The 22,114-nt window shown below is 40.7% G+C and overlaps 1 protein-coding gene across 1 annotated transcript in view; it reads left to right on the plus strand.

Moving 5' to 3' along the window:
* Positions 1–22,114, plus strand: part of LOC122931526 (dynein beta chain, flagellar outer arm-like) — a 466,905-nt gene that overhangs the window by 10,004 nt on the left and 434,787 nt on the right. Inside the window, exons 3-13 of the mRNA XM_044285594.1 lie at positions 40–212; positions 379–566; positions 2,459–2,581; positions 5,107–5,325; positions 10,455–10,603; positions 11,478–11,586; positions 16,829–16,953; positions 17,607–17,792; positions 19,395–19,626; positions 19,906–20,025; positions 20,283–20,450. Coding sequence (XP_044141529.1) covers positions 40–212; positions 379–566; positions 2,459–2,581; positions 5,107–5,325; positions 10,455–10,603; positions 11,478–11,586; positions 16,829–16,953; positions 17,607–17,792; positions 19,395–19,626; positions 19,906–20,025; positions 20,283–20,450 — 1,792 coding nt within the window. The remainder of the gene's footprint in view (positions 1–39; positions 213–378; positions 567–2,458; positions 2,582–5,106; positions 5,326–10,454; positions 10,604–11,477; positions 11,587–16,828; positions 16,954–17,606; positions 17,793–19,394; positions 19,627–19,905; positions 20,026–20,282; positions 20,451–22,114) is intronic.

Raw genomic sequence — 22,114 nt, forward strand, 5'->3', positions numbered from 1 at the left:
ATGTCTTTTTTCTTAATGCCTTAAATTCTTCTTCCTTAGGAACAACCTCTGTGAATTTCTGAAGAATGAAGATGTCCACACATTGTATATTTTTTTCAAGCTTGAAAAGGCATCTCTTGCAGCCTCGATTCAACCTCCTTCGACATTACAGAGTAAATGCATATGCTTTGTCAAGCTGGCATCTGCAATTAAACTCACAACTGAAAACATAGGTAAGTGCTAGTAGTGATCGTATTCTTAAAACAGCGGAATATGAGTGCTCCATGGAGCGGGTTAAAAGTATAACGATGTACTTATACTGGTTAAAAAGTCACAAGGCCATGTTTATATTACTGTATATGACTGTATATTAATATTCTGTGTTCTGAATTACTTTAGGTAATCAAGTGATATCTGTGGACTGTGCTAAATTTCCTCTAAGGTACTTTGACTCGGTTCTCCATCAAGTCTTCCTGCCACTCCTCAGCAACGACAGTATTACAGTTGAATCACATAGCACTGATAAGATTATTGAAATTGTGCATAGGTTCACTGGAAACCTGGAAGTTATAGCAGGCCATGCAGAGGTAAGTTATATAAGCACTGGGGGATTTACAGATCAAGGCAGTTTTAACATGTACGTTCTACTCAAGACACCCAAGTGATGTTACCAGGCAGCATAATGTGGTCACAGACTCCCTGATTATAGCTGGGTGCCACTTGATTTTTTTTTTGCAGTGATTGAATAACATTCACAGCTTATCAGGTGCAGTGTTGGAATCTAAAAGGGGTTGTCTCACTTCAGCAAATGACATGTATCATGTAGAGAAAGTTAATACCAGGCACTTACTTATGTATTATTATTATCCATTTTGCCTCCTTTGCTGGCTGGATTCATTTTTCCATCACATTATAAACTTCTCGTATCCATGGTTATGACCACCCTGCAATCCAACAGTAGTGGCCGTGCTTGCACACTATAGGAAAAACTGCCAGCCTCTCTGGTGGCCGGGACCGCAGGAGCCTACATCACTTACAGCACCACTGTAGGGTGGTCTGTAACAATGGAAACGAGCAGTGTGTAATGTGATGGAAAAATGAATCCAGATAGTAAAGGAAGCAATGTGGACAATCACAACACATTAGTAAGTGCCTTGTATTAACTTTCTTTACATGATAATTGCCATTTGCTGAAGTGAGACAACCCCTTTAATGATGTGTTCTCTGGAGTCCTCAATATTTCTGCTACCCATCAGCCAATGATTGACAGCTTTCTAACCATGTACAGTACACTGCTTGAGAAAGATCCCAGAGAGAAGGATCGAAACGTTGCTGTCTGGTAAATAAAGTACTATTTTTTCATTTTACGCTTTGGAAGTGCTGCGGAATTTCTTTTTGTCATGTACAGTCATAGGCAGAACGCTGGCATTCAGGAGAGGGTGGGGGTGGGGGGCCTGCTGCTCATTAACACAAGGTATCCTGGTTGAAAAACAAGGCCTTATGCATATGACCGTGGGGCCACCGTGCCCGTGTTACACAGGCACTGGCCATTTGCACTCCGCATCGTGGCGCACGCCCATTGAAAGATAGAATATCCTTTATTCTTTGCAGTGCAGGTGCATGGACCAGGCCTCCATGTGTTTCCGTGGGCTTCCGGATCCATGCTTCCGCGCTGCAAAAGATAGGACATGCAACTCCAACATTAAACAAATCGCAGCCAATAATGTGTGATAATGCAACAACAAGCACCAATTTGAGAGCGCACATATTCAAAATATCATAATTTATTATATACCATAATTACGTTATAGACACAATAAAACCCATAAGAGACAGATTATGCAGGAGAGAATATGGAAACAATGTGTGTCCCCCGATTACACTGAACTGGTGAGGACACAAAGGCAATAACATCAAATTATAACCATCATGGTTAAGTAACAAACCCTGCCCGAATCCTACACCCACCCAGCATCCATCAATAACACTCCATTTCAGAGGGCACAATGCCTAACTGTGTAGTAGAGACAAGTGCCTGCACCCACGACCGGAAATGCTGACAACAAGTCCCGAAGACAATAGTACTCTTGAGCAGCCTAATAGCATACACATACACGGACACAACTGTCCGTATACCAACCAGTGATCAGGAGACACACCACCCCAACGTACGTTTCACCGTACGCCGGACATGCCCTATCTTTCGCTGCATCTTGCTGATCACGCACCACGATGCAGAGTGTACACAGTCGGTGCCCATGTTTTGCAGACCCGTGGTTTGTGGTCTGCAACACGGGCACAGCAGCCCCACTGTCTTGTGAATGTGCTCTAAGTGATACATAGCTGTAATCAAAGTGCCTGTCACTACTTTATACTGCCCTCAGATAGGGTAGCATAAACCTGGAGAATTATATTTTACTGATGCTCTATTTTATTTGATGCAGTGTTAATATGTCTCTGTTTGGAAATGTTTCCACAGGGCTCCATTGTGCTTCCTATTCCCTCAACTGAACTGCTACAAAACACAACATTACTCAACAAACAAGGAGCTGCAATACACATTATGGAAAGCACAGTAGTTGGTTGGATAAGGCAGATCAAGGTAAGAAACACACTGCAAACCCACAGTCCAAATTAGTTTAAGGGATTGGCCAACTGTTGGCCATTGTGCTGCTAACATGACTATATAACACTTACTAATACAGCTTTTGTTGAAATTCTGCACTATTTTCTGTATTTCATTACATATGCCCCCTTGTTTGCCGAGTCTTTTGTACTGTCCACACAAAGGTCTTGTTCATAAAATGGCTGCTGATAGACGGTCATGTGACCAGGCAATGACCTGCATGCTAAGTCTCCTCCATTCCCATACACTGCACCTGTCATCTGCACTTGCATTGTTTGGCGTATAGTAGAGGTGCAGTGTGCTAGAATAAAGGGAGGCTAAGTCATATGTCTGGTCACATGACCCTCACCAGCCATCTTATGGACAGGACCTCTATGTGGACAGCACAGATAATTTGCCTAACAAGAGGCAATGGCTAATGAAATATAGCAAATGGCACAGAATATCAACAACGGCTATATTACTAAGTTCCATGTAGTCATCATACATACGCATTGGCCACCAGTAGCCAGAAAGTGGCCAGCCCCTTTGAGAAATATAGATGAGCTTTTCATAGATTTATGTTACTGAAAATCGGACCCAGTGTTCTGAGAAAAGTTACAAACCACTGACAATATTCGCAGTATGTAATGTAAACGATCTAGTAAATGAAAAATCCAAACTGAGCTAAAGATGTTTAAAAGGCGACCTGTCATCATTATTTACACACCCCTTCCTTCCCAGCCTGCCGGCAATCAGCTATCCAGGAGGTGACAGCTTCACCACTATGTCCTTTTATCTTCATGGCATTTTGACATGTCAGAAAAGGCTTTTTGATTGCTGAGCTGCATCTTATAATAGTTGCACTGACTGGTCCCCCTCATGGCTTGATTGATGTCCTGTGGGCCTGGTAGACCTCTAGTGGCATCCATGGCATGCCCCAAGCTCCTCAAGAGCCGGAGAGGAGGATGGGAGTGGTAGTGGCTCTAGCTGCAAAAGTCTATCACAGTGGCTCTCCTCACACTGTCACTCCATAGGGCCAGGGCAGTAAAAGCTGGGCGCACCTGTCCTTTCCTCAGGGCACGCTCTAATGTTGGGACTCCTTCCTAAAGATAGTTGGGGATGCCCTTGGTGTTAACGTTTTTGGTGTGGGTGATAGACAGGAGATGTTGGTGAGGTGGCCGGCGGGTGGTGTTGAAGACAGTAACCAGGCCAGATGCAGAAAAGTAAAAGTCTTGTTTTACTGAAGTGCAAAATGAGGGTCACAGTACATCCAACAGTCTCAGAACACAATTCCAAAAATTCACACTAAAGGTTTCCCTAAATGGGTTTGTGTAGTATAGATCAGGTCTGAGAATGTGGTACCCCTTCTATCTTTCTCTACAGAATCTAAGGCTAGGGCTAACACTTTTAAAATGATAGCTGTGGTCCGTTACTGCAGCGTACACTTTCCTGGAGTACCTTGAGGCCTAGTACTGACTCACTTCTTGAAACGGATTACAATACAGCAGTCAAGCTGTTTTTTTACGCTGAATCGCTCACAAGATACAATGGCATCATTGGGAAGCTGGAGCGATATTGGAGAAGCACGCCATGTGTGGGGTGCAGTGCAACCAAAAAGGCTTTTACAACCAAATTCAGGTCTGATATACATTCAGTGCACAAACAAATGTGGATCAAAATTATATCTTGTTTAATCTTTAACAAGATATTTGTACATAATTTCCGTTGTCTCAGCAAAAAATTAAAAGAACGGGAGAACATTCATGATTTAAAGAATCGTTTCTGAACATGATGACATGATGATGACGATGTTTTGGTCGTGGTGACCTTTTTCAAGTCTCATCAGTGGGTATGCATGTAGAGGGGATTGCCTATCATTGGGAACAGGTTGATGTCAGTTTGGGGCCCAAAATCCTGATGACAAGTTCCCTTTAAGTTCTTTGTAGAGTCCTTTCATTCGGGAAATCAGTCGACTTTACCAGTAAGATCTTCCCATGTGTATCTATAGAATATTGGATCATTTTAACTGGATGTCCCTTTAAACTGTGTCATGGAGAGTTCACATCACCGTTATTTTTCCGTTCTTCTGATCGATCAGTACTAGTTTTTGATTACACCAATTACACATTGAAGACAGTTTTGCACTTTGCAGAAACTTTCCACCAATAAATAGTTGTATAATTTATGAACTTAGTTACCAGAGATCCAGAGGTTTGCCAGGAGCTGCCAGAAAGATAAATATATTCTGACCCTTACGATTTTACATTTGCTTCCTGTGAATTCAGAATAATGACTATATTTGTAGCATTGAATCCCGTCATTTTACAATAAGCTACTGATGTAGATGAGGAGATTTCTAGGGCATGTTCATGGAATTATGGCTGACATCTGCATATGCCTATACAATTGTTCATTTTGACAGCATTGGGATGGGATTTAACCAGAATGCATGGTCTAGTTAAAAATGACAAACTACTGCAGTCTTCTGACAAGAATATGTATTCATATATTTTAAACAGGTTGTACTTAAACATGACCCCCTTGCAGAGATCAAGTCCAAGGGGGTATTTGCAGGGATTTACCATGAAAAAGAAATGTGGGAAGTTCATATTCACAACCTAGAATCTATCAAAATGCAGTTAAATTCTGCTGAAGCCAAAGAAATCGTCTGCCATCTGGAGCAGGCAAAAAGTATGTATGGAAAATCCATTACATCGGTGACTCAGGATGTGAAGAAAGTAAGTACAAGCATCCTAACTTCATGGGATTTGTTTCCTCCTAAACAACTAGTTGTGCCTTCTAGGAGTATCATTTTTCTTTTTGGGGTCTAGCGCTTGTTCAGGCAAGGACAGGCTTACAAGCTTAAAATATAAAAAATGTAAACCCATACCCAAAAGTCAAAATGGCAGATTCGTCGTTTTTGGTCGCTTCTCCTCCCACATAAAATTAAATAAAAAGTGATCAAAATGTCACACACTCCCCAAAATGGTATCACTGAAAAGTACAGATCGCCCAGCAAAAAATGAGTCTTAACATAGCTCCGCATACATAAATACAAAAAAGTTATAGGGGTCAGAATATGGAGAATATGGAAAAAATATATTCTTTTCAAGGTTTTTATTTTTTTATCAGTATATAAACGCAATAAATAGTATACATATGTGGTATCTCCGGATTCGTACTGACCTGGAGAATGAAACTAACTGGTCAGTTTTATGATATAGGGAACATCATAAAAACAAAACCCCAAATGGAATTGTGTTTTTTTAACCAATTGTACCCCATTTATATATTTTATTTCCACTTTCCAACCACATTGTATGCAACCGTCAATAGTGCAGTTAGAAAGGGCATCTTGTCTCACGTAAAACAAACCCTCATACAGCTATATGAATAGAAAAATCAAAAAGTTATGGCTTTGGGAGGGCTGGTAGTAAAAAACGAAAACCAAGAAAAATGAAAAATCGCCCAGTCATGAAAGGGTTAATTACAGTCTCAATGCTACCAGAGAAGACCCATTGTAGTGACTCAAATAGAGCATCACACATTACACTGAAAAGTGCAATGCTTTCCTGTGGGCATCTTGGAGAACAGAAAAGAACAGAAAAGCTATCATACTGCCAATTCCTCACCTACTATTATCATGAATTACACTTAACATCTTCCCCTCACAGCAACAGTAGTCTAACAATCGATTACCTATCTATATAGGAAATCTTATCATTTGTGTGGACTGCTATAGAAGGACAATATTTAGTACTGATTAAAGGAAAAGCACACAAAGTTCTAAAAAAATGTGTTTTCTACAAAAAATACTCCTTTCTAATGGAAGTGCCCCCTTAAATTTTAATATGCATTTTTACTTATTTTCTGTGATTTGACACATTTACCCCTTCCTAGCACAGCCATTTTCCATAGTTTCAATTTTGTTTTTTACTCCCTGCCTTCCAGGAGCAATAGCTATTTTGTTTTTCTGTTCACATGGCCAAATCAGAGCTTGTCTTTTGCGGAACAAGTTCCTTTTAATTAGCATTACTGAAATAAATGGACTTTTGCATGATATTCTAATTTTTCAAGTTTCACCTGTAAGTCTACAGCTGTATGAGGGCTTATTTTTTGCATGATAATCTGCAGTTTATATTGATACCATTTTGGGGATATGTATGAAGTGTCGATCACTTTTAAGTGAATTCTTTTGGAAGGCGATGTGACCAAAAATGCTGATTCAGCCATTTTTTTTTCATGCTACACCGTTCACCATATAGGGTAAATAAGTTTATGTTGTAAAAGTTTAGACATTTTTGGGCTCAGTGATACCAATGATGTCTATTTTTTATTACCTATTTATTTTTAAAATGGAGAAAGGTGGTTATTAGAATTTTTAACAAAATGCAATACCATATATATAGTCTTATACCATAGACCATATAGTCTCATACCATAGACTGCCTCCTGTGTCCTTTGTTTCGTGTGCACACTTTGCTGCCCTGAAAGCTCTTCTGTCTTTCATAAAATGTTGAATTGTGTTACAGAGTTATACAATGTCTTATTTACACAGATCAATGGATGTGTGCGTTGACTGTGTGGTAAATATATATTTTTCTGCCACCAGATTTAAGGGGTTGTATGCTTTTCTTTTTTGTAAAGGAAGGAGCCGTCCTATTGAAGTGAATCGGATGGCAAGGTTATAGTTACGCCTTCTCACTGATGCAGTTCCAACAGTGAGCAGGTTAACTATGTAGAGAAGACAGCGCTTGTACAAGCTCTACTTTCTCTTCAAACATCTGATCAGTGAGAGTGCCTGTGGTCGACCCGCCGATCCGATATTGATCATCTAACCTGAGGATAGTTCATCGAAATAAAAAAGTAGACAAACCCTTTAAGGCGAAGATAAGCTTTGATCTGTTTTATTTTTGTGTTAAACTTCTTCAATATCATTAGTTTACACTTAGTGCATATTTATCTATATTGCATTAATATAATCTTCTGTAAGTGTTAAGGTATTTCAACCCTATCTCTAGCAGAGATCTGCAATCCCCCTTCATTACAGTACAGAGATATGTAAATGGTATATGTATACACAGTCGAGTCACATTGTTATTAGCACTTCTACTTTAGAAGGCGGAAGCATGTAGCTCATAAAGGAAGTCAGGTGTCTTGAGCTGGCCTGGTGGGTATATAATGTGTGCGATAGGCTGCGTGCACACATATCCCTCCTTCCTCTCATGGCTAAAAGCGGCAATTTATTAGCGTTGCAAAAAGAGATGATTATTGGCTTTTAGGCGAAGGGTGGCAATATTTCTGAAACTGTGCAGTTTGTTAACTGTTCTCATGCTACTGTGGCGAAAGTGTATTGTGAGTGGACAAATGGCACCATTGTGAATAAGCGACATGGAAACTGCAGATCACCACGTGCCATTGATGTGAGAGGTGGACGTCGGCTAAGAATGGGCACAACGGTGGAGTGACACTCTACAGTGGAGCAGCTCACTGCCAAAATGAGCAAGGGGGCTATCATATGTGTGTCTAAAACAACAGTTCAGTGATGGTCACTGCACCTCAGCTAACAAAATAGAAAAGGCTTGCATTTTCACCAGTTTTTCAGGTGAGAGACATCCTGCAACCATTGCTGGAGGAACACAAGCCGGTAGGTGCAGCCTTATGGTCTGTGAAATGTTTTCATAGCATTCTCTGAGCCCACTCATTCACGTGGAAGGCACTTTCAACTGATTTGGGTATGAATCCATTTTTGTGGCTCATGTAAACCCATACATACTGATTGACTTTCCTGGGGCGGATGGAATCTTTTAGCTAGACAATGCAACATGTCACATGGCTAGCAATGTCCAACATTGGTTGTAATACTTTCAAGTACTAATCTGGCCCAATAATTTCCCAGACTTGAACCCAATTGAGTATCTGTGATACCACCTTGATCGTCGTGATTGCTCTATGGATCCTACCCCACGCACCCTCCAACAGCTGTGGGATGCACTGCAGTCAGGATGGCTCCAGATACCTGTGACAACCTACCAGGACCTTAATGAGTCATTCCCAGCCCATCTAGCTGCTGTTCGTGCCGCACACAGCGGTTATTCTAGGCATTAGCTGGTGGTCATAATATTGTGACTAGACTTATGTATCTATATATATATAAATAATCGATGAAATGAGGGCAGCTCTCTGGTCTTGTGGTGAAAAAAGGTGAATTTTATTACACCCAACAGCAATGCAGCATTTCAGCTCTCTCAATGGAGCCTTTGTCAAGGCTCCATTGACAAAGGCTCCATTGAAAGAGCTGAAATGCTGCAATGCTACTAAAATAGCCAAGTGTCAATCAGCATTAGCTGCCGCTGACACCTGAAAATACTCGTCAATGACGGACCCATGCGCCTTCCTACAGTATGTATGTATGTCTGCTTAAGGAATCCTCACCGTTGCATTTACAGTCACGAAATTTGACTTGTGTACAGGAAGGCTTTAGACCGGGTCTCAGCTATCTAGCACATAGCGTTCCTGAGATATTCCCCCGAAAAATGCAAATATGACACACATTAGCCAATAAAAGCCTGCAGGTCTTTCTCTTCATATCCCAACTGCCATACACACGGACACATGTTCCTTATCAGCCAATAGAAGCTCGTAGGTCCTTAGTCACCACATACACACAGTTTTACACCAGGTTTCCATAACAACCCAGACATTTTTCTTCACTGCTGCAGGTCAGATTTAAAGGGTCAGGGCGCTGTGGATGACACTGTTAAGGGAGCAGAGTGCTGTGGAGGTCACAGTTCAGAGGGCAGGTAGGGTGGCCACCCTCAAAAGATGGACTTAAAAACCCTGACCCTAGGTCCCGCTAAGCCATGCCCCCTCCCACTTTGCCACCAACAGGGATTTAAAAAAATTAAGGTAAAAATCAACTTCTGTCAGCTGCAGGGGTGGGATGGAGGGTGACTTTCTCCCTGCAGCTCACGCTCAGACAGCACAGTGCTGCTGTCTGCGAGTGAGCTGTTCAAAAGAACATCCCTGTGTCCGTCCAGGCCCTGCGCCGGACGGAGGACAGGGAGTCTGAAAGCCGGACTGTCCGGCCTAAAACCGGACCTCTGGCCACCCTAGGGGCAGGCTGCTGTGGAGGTCACAGTTAAGGGGATGGTCCGCTATGGAGGTTAGTGTTAAGGGCAGATTGCTGTAGAGGCCATTGTTAAGAGGATGGGGTGTTATGGAAATCACTGTTAAGGAGATGGGGTACTGTGGAGGTCACTAATAAAGGGGCGGCCGCTGTGGAGGTCACTATTAAAAGGGCGGGCTGCTGTGGAGGTCACTGTTAAAGGGGCGGGCGCTGTCGAGGTCTCTGTTAAGGGGACAGGGAACTGTGGAGGTCACAGTTAAGGGGACAGTATGCTATAGAGGTCATTGTTAAGGGGCGGGGTTCTGTAGAGGTCAGGGTGTTATGGGGGTCACATTTTAAGGAAACAGAGCTCTGCAGAGGTCACTGTTAAGGGGACGGGTTATTCTGGAAATCACTTAACAAGACTGGGTACTGTGAAGGTCACTGTTAAAGTAGCAGGGTACTGTAGATGTCACTGTTATAGTAGATACTGTCGATATCTTTTAACGACACACACAAACATTCAATGAAATATACCCATGAGAAGCCGGGTCCTTCTGCTAATACATATATGGTGGTACATGTGATTCAATGATATGTGCATGTGTCAGTAGGCCGTAACTAAGGCTCCCATAATGTGGCAGGTTCACCACTGCTGGTATATACTGTATATGATGCCTTTTGTTGATTGGTCCTACTTTACAATGCATACAGTACATGATGTTTTTTTTATAACTGTCTAATTTATATTTATGTTAGGCACATTATGAAGCAACAGAAAATTTGACATTTTTGAAAACCCTAACTCATTGTTACGATGAGCTGAAGTCTGCCGAGACTCCCAAAGAGAAGAAGAAATGCTTCTTTCTAATCTTACATAATTTATACTTGGTTTGGATACATTCAAGGTATTGTCATTTTATGGGTAGTGCTGCAGTGTTTATTTCGGGGTGTTTTACTGTTTCAAACTACTCATATAATATTTGTGAGTATTTTCTTCATCACTGAGGTAACTAACTTGTCTTTACATGGATCAAAAACCATGTCTCTGAGGCATTGTATTTGTTATTATATAATAGTATTGTTGCCATATATAGGTGTATCATTTAAAAAAAATCTGTGTTGTCTTCAGCCCCCTTCTACTATTTTTCTAAGATCTCATGCACATGACCGTATTTTGAATCTGTGTATTTTATTTGTAAAACACGGGTCCATTGATTTCTAACGGTCCGCAAAAAAATTAAAAAAAAGGACAGCATCTTGATGTCTATAGAACATGTCCTATTCTTGTCCACTTTTTGGACAAGAATAACCATTTCTAATAATGCGACTGAGAAAAATGCAGATTGCAAAACATAAGTATCCGTATTTTGTGGATCATATTGGATTGTGGACCACAAAACAGATACGGCCATGTGCATGTAGCCTAATTATGGACATCTTGCAGAAAGAATTAAAAATTGGCATAGAAACTCAGTCTGCTTGTCTGAAAGTTATTTTTTAATACTTTGTGATCACTTTTTATCTTGGTAAAATAAGACTTTCCTATTCCCTATTTATGGTGTAGATTCTGACACACAGTGTCTGTTAACATACAGTGGTTTAGATTGATATACTCTTATTGAATAGAAACTGAATGTACAATTGTGTTTTAAAAAAGACACCTAACGTCTACACCATGGGGCCCACATATGTGTATGTGAACACTTCATTTTACCTTTATCTAATTTAACCTTCTTTTTATGATAAATGATTTTCATTCTATTTCCTTCTGTACTACAGATATTATCATCAACCCAAGGTATTTGCAAATCTTCTCAGGCTAATGTCTAATGAAGTGAGTGAGATAGCAAAGTGCCTCTTGGGAACTAATATATTAGACAGTCCTCAGGTAAGTGTCTATCTACCGTATTTATATGTTTTGTCTATATCTATTGTGGCAATGTGAATAGTGATGTGTACTGTGAAGCCCTGGGAGGGGTGTATATGTCACCTAGGTGAGATAAGTAAAGTCCATGAAGATGGCGCTGGCTTCAGCAAACCTAGTTGCTGAAGCTATTTTCTTTATTTGTTCAGGGCTGGATTTTATTGGATTGGGATGGTAGGTTTGGCAGTGGGACCTCCCAATCTACCCGCTCATTCTAGGGCATGTTTTCCTCTCACCTGAGGTGATCGCAGGTGAGGCCTGCTGTAATCAGGCCAACATAAAGCACCTCCCAGTGTGTCAGTCTGAGGAGGGAGAGAAAGAGTGTTTGTGAAGTAGAGTCCTGCTGAGACTCTGGGTGTGTGGTCTCGGCTAGCAAGGCTGAGAGACCACAAGGCTAGCGTTTAGCCTGAAGTCTGGGGGACGCAGTGACGCCTGCGGAAAAAGGATCACTAGGTCAGAGTCAGGAGGACTACTGGACCACAATCCCCCAAAAGGAACTGGAATTGCCACAGCCTTGAGGCTGCTGGATTGATGTTGGCTGAGGGAAGCCGCATATGATGTTCATGTGTGAACTGTGCTCTACGAGTGAGGTAGGGACATATTTTGTTTAGGTAGTGCCTAGACGGGCAGGAGTTTATTTGTGTTTAAGGGGTTGGCGGTGGGGGAACCTCACCCCACCCAGTGATGTATAACTGGACTATCCTATATGAGAATAGTGCCAAAATTAATGCACAGTTTGGGCATGAAAATCCGTTGTCTGGCGAGATATCTATGAGTGTGATCCCCTGAAAAGAGATGATCCCTTACACTGTCTAATTATCTATCTATCTATCTATCTATCTATCTGTCATCTATCATATTTTTGATTAAAGCATTCCTTGTCATTCAGTATCAGTAAGTATTAGAGAACTATCCAGATGCTAAGAAGTAGAATAAATGATACACACCACATCTTCTCTAGGTTCTTAAAATACCCTCTAAATCTTAAAAGCTTATGCAAGTTTTATTCTGATAAGGTCAAACCTGCCACTACACATTTATTATAAAAGCTACCTGAAAACCTGTCATAGTAAATCTATCGTTACACCACATTTTATACTAGACACTAATATCATTTCATTCTTGTCATGTTGGATAGCTGTGGACAACTTTATCGATATTTTGTAACTACTGTATAATACTAACTTTAATATTTACTTGCACTTTTAAGATAAGGTAAATGGTATTTGTTGGTTGGATCTATAAGGTGCAGATATAATGTGAATTAGGGTGCATTCACACTGTATTTATGTCACAAATATTAGGACAGCACTCCTTAGGTAGTGAAAGATAATGATTTTATTTCATGTTATTTCAGCCGGAATAGGTGGTATGTCAGTTGCAACGTTTCAGGCTTAATAACCGCCCTTCATCAGGCTGACAAGACATAATGTACAGAAAGAAAAAATTATAATATACAGAAAGAAAAATTCAAATTGAGAATACATATGATAATGTTACAGTCACATATGCAGAGGCGTTGCTGAGTACATAATTGCTAATGTGTGGTGTAAACTGTGGCCAGGGAAGATCATATGGCCCCAGGGTACACCAGCACATAGGGACATATATCAAGGCAATGATATATAAACTACCTGTAAAGGCAGCAAGCTATATAAATACATATAAATATTCGTATTGGCAGGCGGGGTAGTCAGGGCACACCTGCGGCAGAGAACGGTCACAAGTTAGTCCCAAGCACCACACCATCCAACATATATTGTGACAATAATACATATACTTTCTGCGAGGACAGCAAGTCATATAAGTACATATAAAAGCTCATATTGGCAGGCGGGGCGTTCAGGGCACACCTGCGGCAGAGAACCGCCACAAGTTAGTCCCAAGCACCACACCATCCAACATATATTGTGACAATAATATATATACTTTCTGCAAAGACAGCAAGACATATACAGACGTGGACAAAATTGTTGGTACCCTTTGGTCAATGAAAGAAAAAGTCACAATGGTCACAGAAATAACTTTAATCTGACAAAAGTAATAATAAATTAAAATTCTATAAATGTTAACCAATGAAAGTCAGACATTGTTTTTCAACCATGCTTCAACAGAATTATGTAAAAAAATAAACTCATGAAACAGGCATGGACAAAAATGATGGTACCCCTAACTTAATATTTTGTTGCGCAACCTTTTGAGGCAATCACTGCAATCAAACGCTTCCTGTAACTGTCAATGAGACATCTGCACCTCTCAGCAGGTATTTTGGCCCACTCCTCATGAGCAAACTGCTCCAGTTGTGTCCGGTTTGAAGGGTGCCTTTTCCAGACTGCATGTTTCAGCTCCTTCCAAAGATGCTCAATAGGATTGAGGTCAGGGCTCATAGAAGGCCACTTTAGAATAGTCCAATTTTTTCCTCTTAGCCATTCTTGGGTGTTTTTAGCGGTGTGTTTTGGGTCATTGTCCTGTTGCAAGACCCATGACCTGCGACTGAGACCAAGCTTTCTGACACTGGCTAGTACATTTCTCTCTAGAATTCCTTGATAGTCTTGAGATTTCATTGTACCCTGCACAGATTCAAGACACCCTGTGCCAGACGCAGCAAAGCAGCCCCAGAACATAACAGAGCCTCCTCCATGTTTCACAGTAGGGACAGTGTTCTTTTCTTGATATGCTTCATTTTTTCGTCTGTGAACATACAGCTGATGTGCCTTGGCAAAAACTTCGATTTTTGTCTCATCTGTCCACAGGACATTCTCCCAGAAGCTTTGTGGCTTGTCAACATGTAGTTTGGCATATTCCAGTCTTGCTTTTTTATGATTCGTTTTCAACAATGGTGTCCTCCTTGGTCGTCTCCCATGTAGTCCACTTTGGCTCAAACAACGACGGATGGTGCGATCTGACACTGATGTTCCTTGAGCATGAAGTTCACCTTGAATCTCTTTAGAAGTCTTTCTAGGCTCTTTTGTTACCATTCGGATTATCCGTCTCTTAGATTTGTCATCAATTTTCCTCCTGCGGCCACGTCCAGGGAGGTTGGCTACAGTCCCATGGATCTTAAACTTATGAATAATATGTGCAACTGTACTCACAGGAACATCTAGTTGCTTGGAGATGGTCTTATAGCCTTTACCTTTAACATGCTTGTCTATAATTTTCTTTCTGATCTCTTGAGACAGCTCTTTCCTTTGCTTCCTCTGGTCCATGTCGAGTGTGGTACACACCATATCACCAAACAACACAGTGATTACCTGGAGCCATATATATAGGCCCAATGGCTGATTACAAGGTTGTAGACACCTGTGATGCTAATTAGTGGACACACCTTGAATTAACATGTCCCTTTGGTCACATTATGTTCTGTGTTTTCTAGGGGTACCATCATTTTTGTCCATGCCTGTTTCATGAGTTTATTTTTTTACATAATTCTGTTGAAGCATGGTTGAAAAACAATGTCTGACTTTCATTGGTTAACATTTATAGAATTTTAATTTATTATTACTTTTGTCAGATTAAAGTTATTTCTGTGACCATTGTGACTTTTTCTTTCATTGACCAAAGGGTACCAACAATTTTGTCCACGTCTGTAAGTACATATAAAAGCTCATATTGGCAGGCGGGGCGGTCAGGGCACACCTGCGGCAGAGAACCGCCACAAGTTAGTCCCAAGCACCACACCATCCAACATATATTGTGACAATAATATATATACTTTCTGCAAAGACAGCAAGACATATAAGTACATATAAAAGCTCATATTGGCAGGCGGGGCGGTCAGGGCACACCTGTGGCAGAAAACCGCCACAAGTTAGCCCCAAGCGCCACACCATCCAACAAGGCTGAGACAACATGAATCGGTATATAGGAAAGACACAAAAGTGAAACTCCTAGGAGTGCATAATTAAACCTCAAGATATAGAAGAGACTTCTAGAGGTAAGTGGAATGGGAGGACTAGGATAAGGGAGCAAAGTAGACTGCCGTACATTTAAGTTAAGATAAGTAACTTACCACTCTGAGGACCACACTGTGTATACAGCCGGCGCTTGATTACATGTGGGACGCGCCATCTTTAATACTCCTTAATGACCTATGGTAGGTAGATAGGGGGTCATGTGGTCCAGGTGGTGGGTGGGCCCAGTCACCAGAACGAGGTCTGGGAACCGGAGCATTGGTTAGCACTGGTGAGTGTACTGGAGGTGGAGCTTTAGAACACAACCTGGACGTGCACCCACCCTTGCCATTTTACGAATAGAGTGCTGTGGCCCATTTTCCTGTACACACTGTATTTATGTGTCCGCATCTGTTCTGCAATTTTGTGAAACAGATGTTGACACGTTAATTTCAATGGGTCTGCAAAAGGTGCGGACAGCACACCGCCTGCAGCCGTACATCTGTTCCGTGGCCCCACAAAAAAGATAGAGCATGTCCTATTTTTGTCTGTAATTGCGGACAAGAATAATCATTTCTATCATTGGGCTGGCCATTTCGTTCCGCAAAATGCAGCGGTATCCGTGTCTTGTGGATCCACAATTTGAGGACCGCAAAACACATACGGTCGTGTGAATGTACCCTTAGGGCTCATGCACACGACCGTTGTTGTTTTGCTGTCCATTTTTCACGGATCCGTTGTTCTGCATCAGAGTTTTTTTTTTCTCTGATTTAAGTCCTCTTCCGTTTTGTTATTGCACAAAACATATCCATATGGTTTCCGTATTTGATCCGTTTTTTGCAGAACGGAAACAGTAACTTATTAATCACCAAACACATGAGCAATATGGGCTGGGCATAGCATTTCTACAATATGGATCTGCAAAATATGGATAAAATACAGATGACATATGGATGTGTTCCGTGTGCGTTCCGTATTTTTTGCAGACCCATTAACTTAAATGGGGCCTCGGACCCTGATTTGCGGACAATAATAGTTCATGCACTGCTTTATTGCAGAACGGAAATACGGAAACGGAATGCACACTTTCCTCCATCTTCCGTTGTTTTTTCAGACCCATTGAAGTGAATGGTTTTGCATATGGTCCGCAACAAAAACGGAACGGAAGCGGAAAGAAAATACGTTCGTGTGCATGAGCCCTTAGGCTGATTGTGTAGCTTTCTGCCCATAGGCAGCTTCTCCTGTACCAGTCTTGCAAGAATTTTGTTTTCTTTGCATAACATTTAATGTTTTTATTTATTTTATTTTTATAGGCTTACAGTTTGCTTAAGGAAGCTTTAAAAATCTGTGCAACTTTCCGCGGAAATTATCTTGATGTAAAAATTAAGGCTGATGAAATCAATGTGAAGAAGATGGAGGAAATTGCTTCTCTAAACAAGTATAGTAAAACATTTATATAGATTATGTATCCAAAACATTTTAGTCACTTGATAGTCTTGCCTGAGATGAGATTGACAACATTTTGGTAGGCTTTGCATAATTGTTTTGCCCAAGCTTAGCTGGGCAAAACACCTTAAAGGGAACCAGTCACCATGAAATGCAGTGCAATCTGCAGGCAGCAAGTTATAGAGCAGCATTAGCTGCTGTATATAGTTCTGTGGGAAAATATATATATTAATATATAGTTGTGTAGGAAAAGATTCAGTATAACCTGTCATTTATTCATTTAAATTCCTGCTGATTCTGGGCTTTGAAGTCAAGGATTCGGTCCTATGAGTGACTGACTGCTATCTCTGTATACACAGTCATAGAGGGAAGGCCGTCATCACTAACAGGACCGAATCCTTGACTTCAAGGCCAAGAATGAGCAGAAATTTCAATGTATAAATTACACCGCTCCCTGTAGGCTACACTGCATTTTCATGGTGACAAGCTCCCTTTAAATTTTGACATGCATGAAAGCTTGTTTTCTCTGATTATCAGAGAAGAAGTAAGACATATTGATAATTGTATAACTTTGATTGAACTGGTCTTTAAGACCCTGTATCATGAGATTAAATAATTATACTGAAGTAATTGTATTTGCCACAGAAACAAAAAGTCAGTGGAAGCATCTCAGAGCGTTAAGATGTATGAAGTTCCAACTCCATGGGTGTATGGAGGCGACCAATTCTCTGATGATAAGAAGCTGGAAAATGATGACTCTGTTTGGAGAGATTCTCCCTGGCCTCTGCACAATGCTCCCTGTTTTCAGAATATGAACATGTTTATGGAACGGTAATATCGTGATCATACAGGAATTCTAACAATGATAATGTTTTACTGTATTGCTACAGGAGCAGCAATTAAAGTGGGGTGCAAGCCTCAGAAGGGCGAATTGCAAACTCCTTCAGATTAAACATATCTCCAGTGAAGAAGCAGCACTCCAATATCTTGATAAAGTCCAGTGATTTATTCACCTAATGAAGAGTTGTTCGTTGGGTGAATAAATTGTTATTTTTTTCAAGATATTGGAGTGCTGCTTCTTCTCTGAAAATATGTTTAATCTGAAGGAGTTTGAAATTCGTTTTATTGTCAATGTTATGTTCATACATCTGGTATATAGCATTTATACACATTATAGTATATATCTTCTGCAGTACTCGACTGTTCATAATTGTGTTTTTCATATTTCACTTATACTTTCTCGTGTTGCAATGGACGTTAATTACTAGCAATGCTGAACCTGTCCACGTAGACCTGTTATCAATTTATGACAAACCAATGCATCAGTATTAACACTTATACTTTCTTTTGGAACCAATCGTTAACTTGTTAATATTGCAAAATACTGACCAAATATGCCTATGTGAAGGAAGCCTAAAGAGACTTTTATGCAAATATGTTAGTCACTGTACACATACAAATTCTGCAAGTTTCTAATAGACTTTCAGCCCCACCATTTTCAAGATATTTGTGGCCATCGTTGAGGGCATTCTTATTTACTTGGTTACTTATAATAGGTGAAAGCCCCAACAGTCATAAAGTTGTCGGTCAAATGCTTCTTTCCGTATTCCCCATACTCATGCCTCCTCGGCTCTGCTTAACGTACATGCATCCTGTCTCGATGGGGAGTCAACACACCCTCATACACTTTAGATAGTCTACTAGACCAACTGAAATTGACAGATTTGGCCGACTTTACTCTTCTGTTTATGGGTACCTTTATATTTCTCACCGTTTTGTGATACATTCTAACCACACTGTCGGGGCAGAAGAGAGTTTTGTGCTGCTGATTTACTTAAAGGGGTTTTCCAGGTTTGGCAGCCTTTCTATCTGCCCCCCCCCAACCTTGCTTGACCTTGGTTTTGTTGCAATCTCATCGCTTTGGTCCCCGTTTGTCAACTTCTGGTACGGACGGGGATCATATGTGCCGCTGCAGCCAGTGACTGCCAACAGTGGTGATGTGCCCCCTAAAACCGCAGTGATGGGCCAAAGGAGCGGTAACTCAGTGGTGGGGAACAGGTAAGTATGCTTCCCTCTGCTGGTCTGGCGAGGTGGGGGATGGAGGGCAGAAAGGCTGCTAAAGCTGAACAAACCATTTAACCCAGAACTGCCTAAATTAGGTATAAATTTAGCAAACCCTCAGCTTTGAGCAAGACCAGAATTAAATGGCTATTAAGACATTTACCAATTTAACCATTCACCAAATTCACCATTTTTTCTAGGCATGTGGTTGAACAATGTTCAAGAGAACCACGTACTACCTTTTGATAGATATATTAGATTAGTGTTTGAGATGTTTCAAATCGATGTATGAAAGAAGATTTGTTTCCCTTAGGGCATATGTGATGACTGTAGAGTAATGTGCTTCTGTTATTTTTGTGTATTTCCTTCTAGGTGCAATGATGTTCTTGATGTGGTGGAGACAATGAAACATTTTGAGGCTTTAAGTGATGTAGCTGTGATAGGGGGTGCAGGAACCCCAAGTTATGATGCCATGGTACAAGAAATCTGGAGCTCATATTGCCAGGCCAAAGAATCTTTTATGAATCAAGTTACAGATGTTTTAACTGCTGGTAAAAACAGTACTTTTCAGAAAGCATTTTTTGACTTGAGAACTACAATAAAGGTATGTCACATTTTATTCTACTAATGTAAGCTTATTCGTCTTGGATAGGCTTGCTTTCATAATATTAGTGTGCAGTAAATGTACACCAACATCATGGTAGCCTGTTCCAAAAAACAAAGGTTACAGAATCAAAGTACTGTAAATATAATGCCAGCAATATGAATTGGAGCCAGAAATAAATGCAATGATTTACATTTTTAACCAGCATAGTTTTCGGTCACATTATAAATTGGCCCTCTGGCAAATGTGGTATAATTGTGTTCATTCTTCTTTCTACAGAGCCTGGAACATCAGCTTGGAAATATTCTTAGAAATAGTCTTGATCAGTGTCCTACTATGGCTTCCCAGCTTAAGCTGCTGGAGGTGTTTGAAGGAGTCACCAGAAGAGATGTTGTTAAGGTAAGGCTTATAACTTGATATTCAATTACTGTGTTTCCATTGCTTATTTGGAAGTGCTTGTCCTGCTATGTACGGTAGCTATGCTGCATTTCATAGCTTCTCTGACATGAAAATATATATGTGTACAGCTTGATTTATATTGTCCGTTCAGAAGAGGTTTCGTTAATAGTAATTATTTGATAAAAAGACCCATACAAAATACGGTATATTTGACAGAAATTTCATCAGAATAATCTCTTTTTTTTTATATTTTTCAGGATCATCTAAAGGATAAAGATCACTGCTTACTTAATATGTTTCTAGAAGAACTCAGACAGGTGAAAGACATGTACCAAACAATGGCAAGCAATCCACCTTTGCATTTGAATGTGACTCCCACTATCAGTAAACTCTTATGGATAAAGGGACTTCGAGCAAGAATCTCTGTAAGTTGATACAGTATATGCTGCTTTTAAAGCTATCCTACAGTAGTATACATTATAACAGTAATGGTGGACTTAGAAATATTTCCTTACCTACAACTACTACATTGCGCCATTCTATTCTCCTCTCTTTAGGGTGAGCTACATGGCATAGGTTTTTTGGCCTGTTGAAGCAGTTGGACTGAAGTATTTAGTATTGCATAAACCACTTTTGTTGATCTTGTATTGCTTTCCTAGTTTTCAAATTAAAAAAGAAGGTGATTTGCCCACAAAGACAGCTATACAGCTATATACAACTGCTGTCAGTGGGAGTAATTTGCTGTAGGCCAGTGACCTTTACCACAAAGAAACCCCTGGAAAACCCACTATCATAGACTACCGATGTGAGGGCAAAAATCATCACATTGCTCAGGCATGTAAAATATTCCGGCCATCCTATGCTAAGCATTTTTGAATATGCTGAGGGTAAACAGATCATTCCTTCAATTTAACCCTTTTCCAACCACCCAATGTAAATTTACGTCAGCGGCCAGGCATTTCAAAATGGCAGCTGCTGGTGCAGGCAGTGGGTGCAATAGCTGCCGGATGCTTATACAGCAGACACCCGGCACTATTACATTACCACCGGTTGTGAACTTTTAACCCTTCAGATGCCGTGGTCAAATGTGACCACGGCATCTGGATGCCCTAAAACCTGGAATCGTGTACTTCCGGGTGTGCTCTTGCTCCCCTTGGCGGGGATCAGGGGAGACGGAGCATGTATGCGGCAGCCCCTGTCCTCCTGTGTGACAGAAGGCTGCTGCATATTAGTTTCTTTCAAGCCCCTGCCTGTGGCATGGCTCCATAGGAACATAGTAAAATTCTCATTGACTCCAATGCTTATGCAAAATGTAAATAAAAATAAGTAAACAGTAAAAAAAATACACATCATGGGCATCGTTGTGTGTGAAAATGCCCATACTATTAAAATATAAAACGGCAAAACGGAAAAAAAGTCAAAATGGCTGATTTGCAATTTTTTGGTCACTTCACCCCCCCCCCCCCCACCAAAATGGCATCAATGAAAAGTGCAGATTGCCCTACAAAAAATGAGCGCTCACACAGCTGTGTACACATACACTATTCACAAAAAGTTAGGGATATTTGCTTGTGGGTGAAATTTTATGAACTTAAAATGCACTCTAACCTTTACAGGTGAACTTAACATGACCTTCTCTAAACATTTGACTGCGAATGTCCAACTGTTCAGTGTTTCAGTACTTTTTGCACAATTTGCTATTCTCTAACAAGGAGCTTAACAGCAAAATGCACAACAAGTGTTTGATCCCTGAATTGCCCAATTTATTTCCTGGTTCAAATATAATTGGTATTTAAACAGTCCTCCTCATCATGCTGTTCACATTTTGACATCATGAGACCAGGACGACATCTAACAATTAAAAACAGTAACATCAACAGTACCTCTCCATTGTGAGGCTTCAAGCAGGATGTTCTTAGACGGAAGTGGCCACTGAGTTTAGAGTGTTACAGAGTGCCATCAGCAGGTTGCAACAGAGAGACTGGAAGAGTCACAGAAAGGCATAGAAGTGGATGTCCTTTGGCCACACCCCACACTTGGTGAATGGTACAGTGACAAGCTCATGCTACTTGAATTACATCATTAATTC

The sequence above is a fragment of the Bufo gargarizans genome, chromosome 3 (assembly GCF_014858855.1).
Source record: "Bufo gargarizans isolate SCDJY-AF-19 chromosome 3, ASM1485885v1, whole genome shotgun sequence".
NCBI classification, from domain to species: domain Eukaryota; kingdom Metazoa; phylum Chordata; class Amphibia; order Anura; family Bufonidae; genus Bufo; species Bufo gargarizans.